Source organism: Schistocerca piceifrons, chromosome X (assembly GCF_021461385.2).
Source record: "Schistocerca piceifrons isolate TAMUIC-IGC-003096 chromosome X, iqSchPice1.1, whole genome shotgun sequence".
Lineage (NCBI taxonomy): Eukaryota > Metazoa > Arthropoda > Insecta > Orthoptera > Acrididae > Schistocerca > Schistocerca piceifrons.
In genome coordinates this window covers 807,102,042-807,118,716 of record NC_060149.1, presented here as the reverse complement: position 1 = coordinate 807,118,716, position 16,675 = coordinate 807,102,042, and the positions used below count along the sequence as shown (strand labels likewise).

Sequence of the window (16,675 nt, the reverse complement as noted above, 5' to 3'; positions counted from 1 at the left end):
AAAATGCTGTATCAGATGCTTTAACGAGAAGATAGAAAGTAAATATAATCCAATGGACACAAAATTTGTATCTAATAAAGATGTGAAAGTAACATTTCCCCACTTAGGCTGTATTTATTTAGACTTCAGTCTTGGTTCATATTTAAAAATTAAGTTACTTCTCACATTTCCGTTATATATGTCTTACTAATGTTCTAGTTTATAATGAAATCATATTGTGATAAACAGGAAGTGATTGGAAAAAAGATAAATAAAAAAATAAATAAATAAATAAATAAAAGTACTAAGGATAGGGATTAAGTGTCCAACACCCACAAAAAGTAATGAAAGTATTTTTGTTGGCCTGTATTATTGTTACAATGTTCATCTGCATAATTCTGGTATAAAATCTGCAAAGAAATGCTGTTTTACAGCACATTCATTAAAGCCTGAAACTCCTTAAAACTTCATAAACAAAAGGAAAAATATATCTTGTTCAAAAACTTGAACATGTAGGTGTTCCTTGATAGTCTTTTTCCCTTTGTATAAGAGTTTGCACTTGAAAATTAATTGCATAAATAAATAAATAAATAAATAACTTATTTACATTATTATGTAAATCCGAATCACAGTTCATAACTGTAATAAAATGCATAATAGAATTATGTACCAAAGTCTTCATTTGATGATAACAAGACACCTAGAGCTTCATTACATGTGAAGTGAGAACAGGGATATATATAAAAATCACATCTGCAGCACCACAAAGCTGATTCTATGCTGAAGCTCTTTAGACTTACAAGTATGACTAGTACAGACAACTTATCAGAAATGAACAGTACATTTAAATAAAATTAGTTGTGACAATCTTATTAAGTAGTTTACAGTATGAGAGCAAAACCAGTTTCTTGTGTGCATAAGATGAATGCAACAATCCCAGTTACAGCACCATGCAAAGCAACATCTAAATTACATGTACATACGCACAAAACTACTGGTTGTTACATTAACTGCAATGTGTATATAAATATAAAAATGAAATACCACAGAGAACTACAGTGACAATGTATCTGAGGACTTTTTAAAGATGTTTTTTCTTTATTGGATACTATTTTTGTTATTCAGTTCATTCAACAGATGCCCCTCTTGGCAGTTTCAGTGTTAAGTTCCTGGCTGAAACAAATAGTGCACTTCTCCCCTTATTAGTATGAACAACTGCCTCAGAAACAGAGATTTACCTCTGAAAGACAACCAAATATGAGGTGGATAGTAAATGAATGCTGGATAAATGTTTTTCAACAAAACCTGTCTCTAGAAACCCACAGATAAAATGCTGAAAGTCACATACGTACAGTCACATTTAATTATATTCAAATTGCAGATGTAATGTATTTTAAATAAAATCCACGATCATCAAACAAATGTCAAACATCAAACACTCATAAGATTGATAAAATGTACATGAATACATCAGTATCAAGGCGTCCATTTATGATAAGTACACGTGACTTACTTGATATTTGTCAACTGATAATGCATATGTTTCTTTCCTAGGAAAAACCTGAGTCCTCCACGAGACACTAATATTTTTTTTCTTTTTTTCTTTTTTTTCAAACTTTGTTTAAAGTCACTCACATGGCATCACTTTTCGACATAAGAAAGTTATTCTCCGTACACTTCTGAATGATCTGCTGACACAGGGCCATAGTGCCAGCCACTATATGCTTGTTTATGTCCATCTGTATGGACATGAACATGGATATCGGTTGGGTGATGAGGATACCAAGGAGGTCCCTGACTCTTAAATTTATGGAAGAAGTTTCCAAATCCAAGCAGGAGTAGAATGACACCAATTGTGAGGCCCTTAAATGCCAGAATTATGAGGCCACCAAGCATTGTTGTCATAACTCCCATCTTGTACATCATGGGCAGTAGAGCCATCATAATCCTACGTCGTGCTCCGAACGTCCGACTTCCTGCAACAACAACAAACAAAAACTTATGAAAATACAGGAAGTGAAATGAACTACTTAACTTTTTCCTTAATGCTATGCTGATTTTTGCCCCTCCAGTACACAAAAGAAACAGAAATGCCATTGTCTACTCAATAACTCAACATGTAAACTACATATTTTCCAGCTGGCATCTTTTTTCCAAATTCTGTAAACAATGTTATTCAGGAGATTTTAACAATAAAAGACAGTTTAACTGGTGAACATCCAATGGCTTTCAGTGAAGTCAGTTCTTTTTACAGGAGCATCCAGCAAATCTGCACAGGTACTACAGGCACTACACAAGGTAAATGTAAAAATGTAGGAAAAAATGGAATTTATCATACAAACATTAACAGACATAAATTTTAAACTTAAATTCCCATGCAAAATGTGTTAATCTTCTGATCTGACACTGAAATATGAGAATGGGGCATTTTCATTCATCCAACTTAGGGGAAATTATCAACACCTGCAAAAGAAAAAGAAAAGGAAACTGGGAAGGGACTTATTTTATATTTGATGATCGCTGTTTTTAATATTTCAAGTTGACCAGTTTCAGGCAGTGTTGGCAATCCTCAGATCATTTCCCGTAGTTATGGAGTACCTAATCTTACTCTACAACTATGAGAAATGATCTCAAGATAGGCATGGGCGGCACTGCCCAAAACCAGTCAGTTTGAAATAATAAAAACAGTGACAAACATGTGGAAAATACGTCTATCTTCTATAAAAAAGAATTTGGGTAACTGCCTGTCCAGTTTTGACAGAAAAAAATTGACAACTACATGAAAATAAAATATATTTATGATGTTTAGCCTTCACAGAAGTTTTTGCAGTTTTTCTTGAAATGCCATGCAAAGAATAGATTCCCTCTTGAAACACCATGCAAGAACAGATTCGCTCTCAATCACAAATGTAAGTAATTCTTTATCTCCTGTGTATATAAATCAATAATGGACCTGTCTCGATATGAACATGACAGACAGTATGTGATAGATCTGTTTTTGGTGCAGTATCTCAATTATGTGTGTTTCTACCGACATCATAGCCTTCAAGTTTATGTTTTTATTTTTATTCTTCTAAGCATAGACTACAACCTTGAACTCAATACTAAGATACAACATCACACTAATCAAAGCAAAGGCATTGTATATGCACCTACAAACTTCATTACTGGAAGTAGAACAAGGAAAAAATACTGTGAAACTGTCAACAGATAGGTAACGTAATGTAGCTCAGTTCAGCACATTTTGCTCTTGGAAGTACTCACAAACTGTGTTAACATACAGAATAAAATATTACAGACTGATTATTTAATTGTTGTAATTGTTTTAACAGATTAACATATAGTCAGGGCCTTCACGAATCTATTTATAGAAAAATGAACACTTTTGTTAGTCCCGTATGCTTTCCTTTACCATTCATCCAATGTGATGAAACTGTTGTTACTTGTTGGGCACACACCATGAAGTTTTCTTAACTAGTACATCTACACTGAAGTGCCAAAGAAACTGGTACATGCATGTGTATTCAAAAACAGAGATATGTAAACAGGCAGAATACGGCACTGCGGTCGGCAATGCCTCTATAAGACAACAAGTGTCTGGCGCAATTGTTAGATCAGTTACTGGTGCTACAATGGCTGGTTATCAAGATTTAAGCAAGTTTGAACATGATGTTATAGTTGACACACAAGCGATGGGACACAACAAATCTGAGTTAGCAATGAAGTGGGGATTTTCCCATACAACCATTTCACGAGTGTACCATGAATGTCAGGAATCCTATAAAACATGAGATCTCTGACATCACAGTAGCCAGAAAAAGATTCTGCCAGAACGGGATGAATGATGGCTCAAGAGAATTGTTCAACATAACAGAAGTGCAACCTTTCCACTAACTGCTGTAGATTTCAATACTGGGCCATCAAAAAGTGTCAGCGTGTGAACCATTTAACAAAACATCATCGATATGCGCTTTTGGAGCTGAAGGCCCACTAATGTACCCTCGATAACTGCACAACACAAAGCTTTATGCCTCGGTTGGGCCCCTCAACACCGACATTGGTCTACTGATGACTGGAAGCATTTTTGCCTGGTCAGACGAGTCTCATTCCAAATTTTATCAAGCAGATGGACGTGTACAGGTATGGAGACAACCTCATGAATCCATGGACCTTGCATGCCAGCAGGGGACTGTCCAAGCTAGTGGAGGCACTGTAATGGTGTGGGGCGTGTGCAGTTGGCGTGATATGGGACCCTTGATAAGTCTAGGTATGAATCTGACAGGTGACACATACGTAAGCATCCTGTCTGATCACCTGAATTCATTCATGTCCATAATGCATTCTGACGGACTTGGGCAATTCCAGCAGGACAATGCGACACCCCATACGTCCAGAATTGCTACAGAGTGGCTCCAAGAACACTCTTCCAAGTTTAAACACTTCCGCAGTTCACTAATCTCCCCACACATGAATATTATTGAGCATACTTGGGATGCCTTGCACCATGTTATTCAGAGGAGATTTCCACTCCCTCATACTCTAACGGATTTATGGACAGCTCTGCAGGATTCATGGTGTCAGTTTCCCCCCGCACTACTTCAGACATTAGTCGAGTCCATGCCACGTCGTGATTTTTCCACTTCTGCATGCTCACGAGGGCTCTACATGAGTAGGCAGGTGTACCCATTACTTTGGCTCTTCAGTATATTTTGTAACAGGAGGAGCACGAGTCATTTCAACAAATAAGTGTATTTCATATAAGGGTACGTCCATTAATTACATGAGCTGAAAATGGCCACGGTGGTGTCCGACAAAAATCTAATTTAAAATGGAGGAGGGGGGGCGGGGAGGGGGGGGGGGGAGACAAGGAAAATCTCACGTCAACTTTTCAATTCAAAGAATATACATTATAATAATAGATATCATTATGTTTCATAAAGTTAATCCTGAACATAGGCAATATTAAAAGTGGCCACAGATCTTTATGGGCTCTTTGAACTGAATGTTTTGCATGTGTGGCATGCCTGGGATTTCCTGATCTGAAATTAATGCAGCACAAGTATCATATGTTATTGTCTTCACATCTTGTATGAAAACTTTTACAGTGCCTATCTTAAGCAGTATGCCGATGAGTCAAACAACCATGCCAGCAAGAAGTTAATCATTTGTGGAAGGAAGCCAAGCTGAATTCACCAACAAGAATTCCTATAAATCAAGAGACTGAAAAGCTACGTAATCATGCAGTTCAAAGAAAGGTAGGCCCTACAGAGAATGTTGTCTTTCATCTGCAAAGTAAGTAAAGGTGCAATGACATTTAATAAAGTATATCTTATACCAATAATAGGTGAATTTTTTTTAGGGATCCGTCAAAATGGTTAATACTATTATCACGGAAGCTTTTCGTTCAGTTGTCTGAATACTACTCAATATTTGGCATATTTAAAGAAAAATGTTTTTAATCAAGTGCGAAAAACACCATTCAATACACTTTCTAAATAGAACACATATTTAAGTGCTTTAATCAATATTTAAAACAAATAAAAAATCTTTATTTTTTACGTATTTTTACCTGACCATGGCAAAGCCGACAGAAGGTTTATAATATGAATTTAGGAGTCTACGTAAGTACAAGGTGATACAAAAAAAGGAATAATTTTTAAATCTTTTACAAAACAACCTTAGCCCTACCCCTTCAAGATACTCTCCATTACAAGTAATATATTTGTCCCACTGGTGCTTCCACTGTTCGAATCCTTTCTTGTTATCTTTAGAAATGGCTGACAGCTGCTGTCTCATATTTTCTTGACTTCTTCGGTGTTCTCAAATCGGTGTCCTTTCGTGCCCCTTTACATACGTGGAAATAAGAAAAAGTCGCACAGAGCCAGGCGAAGGGAGAGAGGTGCGTGGGACAGCGGACCATGGCATTTTTTTTTTGGCCAAAACCATCCTGTCCAACGGAGATGGCAAAAAATCTGTCTTTTCTGACGAACGCTGTTGCGCAAACTTCTTAAAACATCCAAATAAAAGGTTTGACTGACAGTCTGACCTGGGGAACGACATCCTTGGCATCAAAAACGCAAATATGATTTTTTGTGTTTGATCCGACTTTATGACTTCTTTTGGGTGAGTTGACGGTGACGTCTTCCATTGGCTAGACTGTTGCTTGTTTCTGGGTCGTAACCATGGCACCATGACTCATCACCAGTAATGACATTTGACAGAAGATTTGGATCAGTTTCAAACTGTTGTCTCAAAGCACGGCATGTTTCAACTCTACGTTCCTTTTGATTGTCCAGTAAAAACCCGAGGAACAAACTTTGCTGCAACGCTTTTCATTCCCAAATATTCCGTTAAAATTCGCTGAGCGGAGCTACAAGATAACCTACTAATCGCTGAAAGTTTATCTATCGTCTTGTCGACGGTCTGTGAGCACAAGCTCTCGAATTTTTTCAATATTTTCGTCGATTCGGGCAGCTGATGGACGACCAGGACGAGGTTTGCCATCAAAAGACATTTCGTCATTTTTAAGTCGAGCAAACCACTCTTACACTTGAGTTTTTCCCATGGCGTCATCTTGGTCAGCTGTTTTCGACATTGAAAGTTTCAGCAGCATTTTACCGAGCAGAATACAAAATTTCACAGTTGCACATTGTTCACTTAAACTTGCCATAGTAAAAACTAAACAAGAAGAAAACAGCGTTAGCAAAAACAATCACAACAATCACTGCTGATGAACAGAACAATCCAGGTCGACAACGCAGGCGGCACTGAACTGGCAAGGAGTTGCGCTATACAGTACATGCCCAGCGGCAAAAATGCGTACTACCACGACCATGTTATTTCGGTTTTGTTTTTTCTTGGAGAGGGGGGGGGGGGGGGGGTACCCTCCCGTATGTACGTGAGTGGCTACGTATCGTCGCACTGCATTCAATATGGCGGGGATTTCTGAAAATAAATTCCACACATCTAAAAAAAATTTACGGGCCGATCGATCAAAAAGTTTCCGTTCGAAGGCCGTACAAGTTCAGAATGGGTATGCCAATCAGGCTAAAGCGCCGGAAGCATTGAGGGAATCATCCTACCGACGCACCAGGTTGATGATACGCGTTTGTTAAAACACCGTATCTCGCTGGGTGAAGAAAACAGCAACTTCTCGCTGCAGATTTTTGTCCGACAGAAACTGTCGACCCTTCAAGACCTTTGTTACGGGACCTAAGGCGTGATAATTGCATTGGGGAAAGATCAGGACTATATCGTGGGTGCTCTAATGTCTCCCACTCGAGTTGCTCCAACTTCTGCGTTACGTTTGCTATACGATGACGTGCATATCATGAAGCAGCAGTCCCTTGGGGCACCATTCCACAATGGTGGTTTTCGACACGCTGCCCATACACATTCTTTGTTCTCCGATGGATGTCTTTGTCGTTCGGCAGCCAAGAACAGAACAGCAGCAGAATGGTTCCGTTTGGACGCATTTCGTAATACAGTCGCCGTAGTTCAAGTTCCCGAACGAACTGTGCTTATATACACGCAGTGGAATCTTGCTGTTACAGTAACACCCCAAAATGGAAACTTTTTGATCGTCCCTGATAAAATGAAGAGAAACATTTGGTGTCAAATAAAAGGTCTAATAATGAACACATTCCAAAAATGTACATGATCTATGTAAATACGTTTAATTCTTACAAAGACAATCGTAACTACTAATTAGTGTGTCTCAGTCTCACAATCACTCTAAAACTACTGAACCTACCGAGTTTTTTTTTTCCTTTTTTCTTTTTTTTAAAATCATCTTCGTAACAGTCCAGCGAACAATTTAGACTATTTAATGACGATGCGACCAAGGGAAATAACTTAAATACGAATACAAAATTTAAAAAAAACTTTGCCGCCAGTGCACACTCTTGCATTACGTTGTGTAAATCGCAAGGGCTAGATCACTGTATCTAGTTGCGAGAGCTTAGCTTTATCTTATATGATTTAGTCACCAGCACAATTCTTTTGTTTTGCAGTCGCTGTGCCAGGTGATTTAGACGGCAGTTAAAAATGGTGACTGTGGATCAACCACAAAAGACAAAAACATGTGCTCTCAGAGACTTATGTACATCGTCTTGAGATCTACAGTCTGGTGCTGCGGAATTCGATGCAGCACATATAGTTTTGGCGGTGTATTGCAAAACAGTGCACGTTGCACCCGAAATTGTCACGCTAATTCAAACTGTAGCGTGATATAAATCGACACAGCCTTCGTATTTCAGAAATTATTCAATATATCAAGACGAGACTATCGCCAAATGATAGTAATACAATATTATTACAAAACGGAAAATACAAGTTCCCGAGACACGTGTGCACAGTGGGTTTTACTTTTGTTTAATACACAATGTTTAAAACATTAAAATTTTTACACTTTGAACGAACTTTCTTATATTGTAAGCATTAACAACACTTTACTTTTTTTGTATAACTCAAGTTTTTTTATTTATACATTTTCCATTACATTTCAATTATACAAGAAGTAGGGCTCTTAAAGGTCGTTCTATGTAAAAGGCCCATCTGTAGTACCACCCTTAATATACACACACATCAAAATAAGTTTTGCATCACCTCGGTTCCTAGAGTTCCGAAACCTGTACAAAAAATTGGAATAGAGACCAACATAAACATCATTTCCGCCCTTTTTATTAGTCATGAAAACCACACACTGCATGTTGTACCACCATAAAGCAAGACATTCAGAGGTGGTGGTCCAGTTTGCTGTACACACCGGTACCTCTAATACCCACTAGTACGTCATGTTGCATAGATGTATGCCTGTATTCGTCGTGGCATACTATCCAAAAGTTCATCAAGACACTGTTGGTCCATATTGTTCCACTCCTCAACGGCGATTCGGCGTAGATCCCTCAGAGTGGTTGGTGGGTCACGTCGTCTATAAACAGCCCTTTTCAATCTATCCCAGGCATGTTCGATAGGGTTCATGTCTGGAGAACATTCTGGCCACTCTAGTCGAGTGATGTCGTTATCCTGAAGGAAGTCGTTCACAAAATGTGCACGATGGGAACACGAACTGCCATCCATGAAGATGAATGCCTTGTCAATATGCTGCCGATATGGTTGCACTATCGGTCGGAGGATGGTATTCACGTATCGGACAGCCGTTACGGCGCCTTCCATGACCACCAGCGGGGTACGTCGGCCCCACAATGCCACCTCAAAACAGCAGGGAACCTCCACCTTGCTGCACTCGCTGGACAGTGTGTCCAAGGCGTTCAGCCTGACCGGGTTGCCTCCAAACACGTGTCCAATGATTGTCTGGTTGACGGCATATGCGACACTCATCGGTGAAGAGAACGTGATGCCAATCCTCAGCGGTCTATTCGGCATGTTTTTCGGCCCATTTGTACCGCGCTGCATGGTATCGTGGTTGCGAAGGTTGACCTCGCCATGGACGTCGGGAGTGAAGTCACGCATCGTGCAGCCTACTGCGCACATTCGTAACACGACGTCCTGTGGCTGCACGAAAAGCATTATTCAACATGGTGGCGTTGTTGTCAGGGTTCCTCTGAGCCATAATCCGTAGGTAGGGGAATGTCATCGACAATACCTGTCTCTCTGTATCTCCTCCATGTCCGAACAACATCGCTTTTGTTCACTCGGAAACGCCTGGCCACTTCCCTTGTTGAGAGCCCTTCCTAGCACAAAGTAAAAGCGGACGAGATCGAACGGCGATGTTGACCGTCTAGGCATGGTTGAACTACAGACAACAAGAGCCGTGTACCTCCATCCTGGTGGACGACGAACTGATCGGCTGTCGGACCCCCTCCGTCTAATAGGCGCTTCTCATGCATGGTTGTTTACATCTTTGGGCGGGTTTAGTGACATCTCTGAACAGTCAAAGGGACTGTGTCTGTGATACAATATCTACAGTCAACGTCTATTTTCAGGGGTTCTGGGAACCGGGGTGACGCAAAACTCTTTATGATGTGTGTATATTTGCAAACAAAACGAACTAAACAAGTACGAATCAATTTACGATTTTTATAATTGTCACTAGCTGAGTACCCGACGTTGCGCGGGTATCTACTTATTCCAGTCTTCGATTAGACCATATCCTCCTCTCACCTCTCTTTTCCTCCCACACTGTCCATTTCCTCCTCTTCCCTTTGCGTCCATTTTCCCCTCCCCTCTCACTGACCATCTTCTCCTTATCCCTCTCTATCTCTGTCTGTCGATTCCTACATCCTACTCTCATCACCTTATCACCCCTACCCCAATAGGAGATTGCTTATTCTTACCTCCATAGTGCTTTTTTCCAGGTAGTAAGTAGTATGTGTACAGTGTTTGGCTGAAATCGATTCAAGGATTTTAGGAGCTGCTTTTTAGCTGCGATTTTGCTCGCGTACGCACATGTCACTTACATTTTACACATATTTCACACGTTTTGTACATACAGTACGTCGTCTCAAGCAAATTTCGCCTTTCATTTTCGTTTTCAAGCAGCTCAGTGTTTATGACGTCATTTCTCCTGAACTGTGTGTCGTACAATGATATAATTTTGCAGGTACATTCACTCTGCGAAAATGTGTTGCAAATAGTGTTAGTACAGCGAAAATGTAGTGAACGGTTAACTTTTTTTTCTTTTCATCATTTTGTGGGAATTTTCTGCGAGAAAAAGTTTCGTAAGGGTTTGAAATCATTTTTTAATTTCGTTGTGAGTTACTAAGTGCCTCATTCTTAAATACTGGATAAATAAAATCTGGCTATTCGCGCGTCGTGGGCTACACTTCTTTATCACCACCAACCCATCTGATACGTAGGTGGTTCTTATCACCACGGCTAGTCTTTCCAGACAGGAAGGGATGGTGTGTGTGTGTGTGTGTGTGTGTGTGTGTGTGTGTGTGTGGGGGTGGGGGGGGAAGGGGGGGGGGGGCGACACTGGGTTGAAATCTGTCTAGTGGTTTAAGAGATGAGGAACATACATACACTTTTTGTAATATATGTGGTTGCATGGATTTTACGATTTTCGATCACAGGAGAAAGGTTCTTCATCAAGCAGTACAAATGAAAATCAGGCTAGGACCTCTGGGTTAACATTTATTAAAGAAAAGCCTTTTAACCTTTGCATCAGCTGACCTTATGCACATGGGTAATTAAAGTGAAGAGGGTTCTGCATTTAAGTCGACTTTGTTTCTTTATACATTTCTGCATTAACGTTTAACTCAGGTTGACTGGTTGGGGGACCCATGTAAAATTTTCACACCACAAATAAATCAGTGTCTTCATTTTACATTTTTAAATTTTCAGGTTCTAACAAACATAAAACGCAACCTATTCAAATTAGCGGTGACGAAAATGAAACCGACTCGTCATGAATAGCTCCAAAACACCATACTCTGGCGAAAGACGCGCTCATGGAGAAAATTTCTCATATTCGTACGAAACTTGATCTTGCACGGCGTCGCAAAAATTCTCTAACATTGCTAACAGCACAGAACATAAAATTATGGTAAATCGATCAGTGTGAAAAAACTTTTAAAAAGAAATAAATGCAGACAGTTTAAAGAAAGAAAAAAGAACTAGGAATCTCATAAAACTAAATTGCAAGAAGTTTGCTCTCGGAGTCTGGGTGTAGTTAAATCATTGACACTACGGTCTGCCCCTGGGCGCTCGCGCTTTGAGGAACACAATCAGATCATCTTAAGACTATCGTAGACAGCTATTTTCGGTGCTCCTACTTAAGAGCGCCGTCGGTGTAAAGTTATTCGCACATGCCATACCGTATCTGCTCTGTAAGCGAAGCTCACAGAACTCTGATTCAGTAAATTTAGAAGTAGCATATATATTCACTTGCTCCCCAGGAAAAGTAACACGTCCGAGGCGAAGAGGAACGTTGTGCAAGTTCTCACAAAGCTCAGCCGCCCTCAAGCCAATTATATTTTGCACCAAAAAACGCGTTTTTGTGTGTGTTCAATAAGGTCTCTGGAGTCGGTAACTGCAGTTCTCGGTCCAGATAAAGTTATTTATTTTTCGCAGTATGGTAAAGCGGTTGTTCCTAATGGACTCCGCGCGGCTTCCCCCGTCGGACGTTCGAGTCCTCCCTCGGGCATGTGTGTGTGTGTGTGTGTGTGTGTGTGTGTGTGTGTGTTGTCGTTAGTTTAAGTTAGATTAAGTAATGTGTAAGCATAGGGACCGATGCCCTCAGTTTGATCCCATAAGACCTTACCACAAATTTCCAAAAGTTCCCACTGGACTAACAGCATCAAACAAACATGCATCATTGCTTATGCACTTGGAATACCAAGTTTATCCGCCGCATCAAGACTTCGTGATTGCTTTTCAACATAAATTAATTCCAAGAGTGGTCGCTACCTGTGAAATTAAACCTAGTCAGATGGGATACCCTGAAGCTGTTACAGTGGGCCGGCGTTCATAGTTACACGCAGAGCCAAGCACTCTTCGTTCATGGTGACATGTTACGCTGATGATTTCAATAGGTTTTCGTCTTGAGAGGCCTTTAAAGCATCTATGAAGGGCAGTCAAGGCCAAGTAAGGCCTATTCTTATTATTTCATGCGATTCTGGGTCGTATGAAAATCCTTGCTACCATAAAGTGATCGCACACGTTCTAAACCACTTCAGAGAGAACGCCTTTGACACCATATTCTTAGTGACCAATGCCCGGGGAGAAGTGCTTTTAACAAAGTAGAAATGCTCCTTTGAGCCGAGAACTAACAGGCCAGATTCTTCCTCACGACTCTTATGGATCGGATGTAAGTGACAGCGACAAAACTGTGAATTCCACGTTAGAACTGGAACTTTCAGAGAACACGGGAGATTCTTATCGAAATATTGAGCTTGGTATTAATCGAAGGGCACAAAGTCGCTGCCGAATACATAAAGCTGCAGGAAAGCCTATCTATAGTTTCCGACTTGACCGATGAACACTGGTATGAAGGCCACGTCAGAGAAACTATTTGTTGCCGGTATTATAAACTGAAGCGCCAAAGAAACTGGTATAGGCATGCGTATTCAAATACAGAGATACGTAAACAGGCAGAACATGGCGCTGCGGTCGGCAACGCCTATATAAGTGCCTGGTGCAGTTGATAGATCGGTTACTGCAGCTAGAATGCAAGGTTGTCAAGATTTGAGTGAATTTGAACGTGCGTGGTGTTATAGTCGGCACACGAGCGATGTGACTTAGCATCTCCGAGGTACCGAAGAAGTGGAGATTTTTCCAGTAAAACCATTTTACAAGTGTACTGTGAATATTAGGAATCCGGTAAAACATCAAATCTCTGGCATCGCTGCGACCGGAAAAATATACTGAAAGAACGGAACCAAGGGACGACTGAAGAGAATCGTTCAACGCGACAAAAGCGCAACGCTTCCACAAACTGCTGCAGATTTCAATGCTGGGCCATCAACAAATGTCAGCGTGCGAACCATTCAATGAAACATCATTGATATGGGTTTTCGGGGCCGAAGACCCACTCGTGTACCCTTGATGACAGCACGACACAAAGCTTTTCGCCTCGCCTGGGCCAGTCAACATTGACAGACTGTTGAGGACTGGAAACATGTTGCCTAGTCGGACGAGTCTCGTTTCAAATAGTATCGAGCGGATGGACGTGTACGTGTATGGAGACAAACTGCATGTCAGCAGGGGACTGTTCAAGCTGGTGGAGGCGTGTGCAGTTGGAGTGAATTGGGACCCCTTGATGCGTCTAGATAAGACTCCGACAAGTGACACGTACGTAAGCATCTTGTCTGATCACCCGCATCCATTCATGTACATTGTGCATTCTGACGGCGTCACCCCACACGTCCAGATTTGCTATATAGTGGGTCCAGGAACACTCTTCTGAGTTTAAACACATCTGCTGGCTACCAAACTCCCCATACATGAACATTATTGAGCATATCTGGGATGCCTTGCAATGTGCTGTTCAGAAGATATCTCCACCCCCTCGTACTCTTACGTACTTATGGACAGCCCTGCAGGATTTATTGCGTCAGTTCCAATCAGTACAACTCCAAACATTAGTAGAGTCCATGCCACGTCGTGTTGCGGCACATCTGCGTGCTCGCGGGGGCCCTACATGATATTATGCAGATATGCCAGTTTCTTTGGCTCTTCAGTGTACTTTGCTTCGTGTGTGAAGCTGCAGAAACATAGGCTGGCGCTGCATGTATCCCAGCGAGCACCTGTGGTCAGGGTTCGACTAACACGTGTGGCCACCAGTCGGGCTGAGGCGCCGCTGTGCGCAGTGGAGGATAGAGTACAGTCGCTGCACGAGACGGATGTAAATACGTCTAATGACTGTATTCCTGTACTACCGGAAGTCGTATGTCCAATTATTACAATAGAGGAATGAATTAATGTCCATCGAGTGGGTGTATTGGGGAAGGTGTTTTCGAAGCCTATTTTGTGTTTATTTGCGAAAATTATTTGCAAAAACCACATGTGTTAACGGTCAGTTGGCAGCTTTCATGGCAATTAATCTAATCAAACTCGTTATAGTGCACCTTAATGAGTTATCATTTTCACCTCTAATTCACGGGGGGGGAAAAATGTAGTGCATAGAAGATAGGCTTTAGGTATGGTGCAAAGCAAAAACTTGAACATATCAAATTTAATTATTAATATTAAACATTCAAGGGGACACCTCACGTGAGGGGGAGGGGAAGGGTCCCCGCTACAGCTCCCCAACGGGGCAGAGGGGAGTCAACAAACTCGCGTAATTAATGGAGTCCCCTACTTTAGCAGCAGTTCGTTGTGTTTTCGCTGTATGACTGCGCACATTAGACATATTAAATTAAATCAAATAAAAGCAGCGATCTTTCACTTTGTTGTTACATACCAAGTGGTGTCCATTGTGAAACTCCAACCGCCAGCCGACATTAAATACTACGTGGGGCGTTCAATAAGTAATGCAAAAGATCTTCTTCTGAAAGCAGGTTGCTTTTATTCAGGATCCCAAAATACCATATTATTCCCCACTCTTCCGGCTGCAAAACAATTTTTCAGCGTAATCTCCGTTCAGTGCGACGGACTTACGCCGCCACCTTATTAGTCTATGTCGGAGCCAACGTCTTGCTCCATCAATAACCTCCCAGTCATCCACGTACTGCTTCCCGCAGAGTGCATTCCACATTGAGCCCAAACACATGGTAGTCGGAAGACGCGAGATCCGGACTGTAGGATGGATGAGAAAGCAGAGGCCAATGAAGTTTTGTGAGATGCTCGCGGGTGCACAAACTTGTGTGAGGCCTTGCGTTGTCACGGAGAAGTTAGTTTGTACACTCCTGGAAATTGAAATAAGAACACTGTGAATTCATTGTCCCAGGAAGGGGAAACTTTATTGACACATTCCTGGGGTCAGATACATCACATGATCACAATGACAGAACCACAGGCACATAGACACAGGCAACAGAGCATGCACAATGTCGGCACTAGTACAGTGTATATCCACCTTTCGCAGCAATGCAGGCTGCTATTCTCCCATGGAGACGATCGTAGAGATGCTGGATGTAGTCCTGTGGAACGGCTTGCCATGCCATTTTCACCTGGCGCCTCAGTTGGACCAGCGTTCGTGCTGGACGTGCAGACCGCGTGAGACGATGCTTCATCCATTCCCAAACATGCTCAATGGGGGACAGATCCGGAGATCTTGATGGCCAGGGTAGTTGACTTACAACTTCTAGAGCGCGTTGGGTGGCACGGGATACATGCGGACGTGCATTGTCCTGTTGGAACAGCAAGTTCCCTTGCCGGTCTAGGAATGGTAGAACGATGGGTTCGATGACGGTTTGGATGTACCGTGCACTATTCAGTGTCCCCTCGACGATCACCAGTGGTGTACGGCCAGTGTAGGAGATCGCTCCCCACACCATGATGCCGGGTGTTGGCCCTGTGTGCCTCGGTCGTATGCAGTCCTGATTGTGGCGCTAACCTGCACGGCGCCAAACACGCATACGACCATCATTGGCACCAAGGCAGAAGCGACTCTCATCGCTGAAGACGACACGTCTCCATTCGTCCCTCCATTCACGCCTGTCGCGACACCACTGGAGGCGGGCTGCACGATGTTGGGGCGTGAGCGGAAGACGGCCTAACGGTGTGCGGGACCGTATCCCAGCTTCATGGAGACGGTTGCGAATGGTCCTCGCCGATACCCCAGGAGCAACAGTGTCCCTAATTTGCTGGGAAGTGGCGGTGCGGTCCCCTACGGCACTGCGTAGGATCCTACGGTCTTGGCGTGCATCCGTGCGTCGCTGCGGTCCGGTCCCAGGTCGACGGGCACGTGCACCTTCCACCGACCACTGGCGACAACATCGATGTACTGTGGAGACCTCACGCCCCACGTGTTGAGCAATTCGGCGGTACGTCCACCCGGCCTCCCGCATGCCCACTATACGCCCTCGCTCAAAGTCCGTCAACTGCACATACGGTTCACGTCCACGCTGTCGCGGCATGCTACCAGTGTTAAAGACTGCGATGGAGCTCCGTATGCCACAGCAAACTGGCTGACACTGACGGCGGCGGTGCACAAATGCTGCGCAGCTAGCGCCATTCGACGGCCAACACCGCGGTTCCTGGTGTGTCCGCTGTGCCGTGCGTGTGATCATTGCTTGTACAGCCCTCTCGCAGTGTCCGGAGCAAGTATGGTGGGTCTGACACACCGGTG

The 16,675-nt window shown here is 42.4% G+C and overlaps 1 protein-coding gene across 1 annotated transcript in view; it reads right to left on the bottom strand.

Moving 5' to 3' along the window:
- Positions 1–657: 657 nt before the first annotated feature.
- Positions 658–16,675, bottom strand: part of LOC124723016 — a 38,739-nt gene continuing 22,721 nt past the window's right edge. Inside the window, exon 2 of the mRNA XM_047248192.1 lies at positions 658–1,955. Coding sequence (XP_047104148.1) covers positions 1,642–1,955 — 314 coding nt within the window. The 3' untranslated portion in view covers positions 658–1,641. The remainder of the gene's footprint in view (positions 1,956–16,675) is intronic.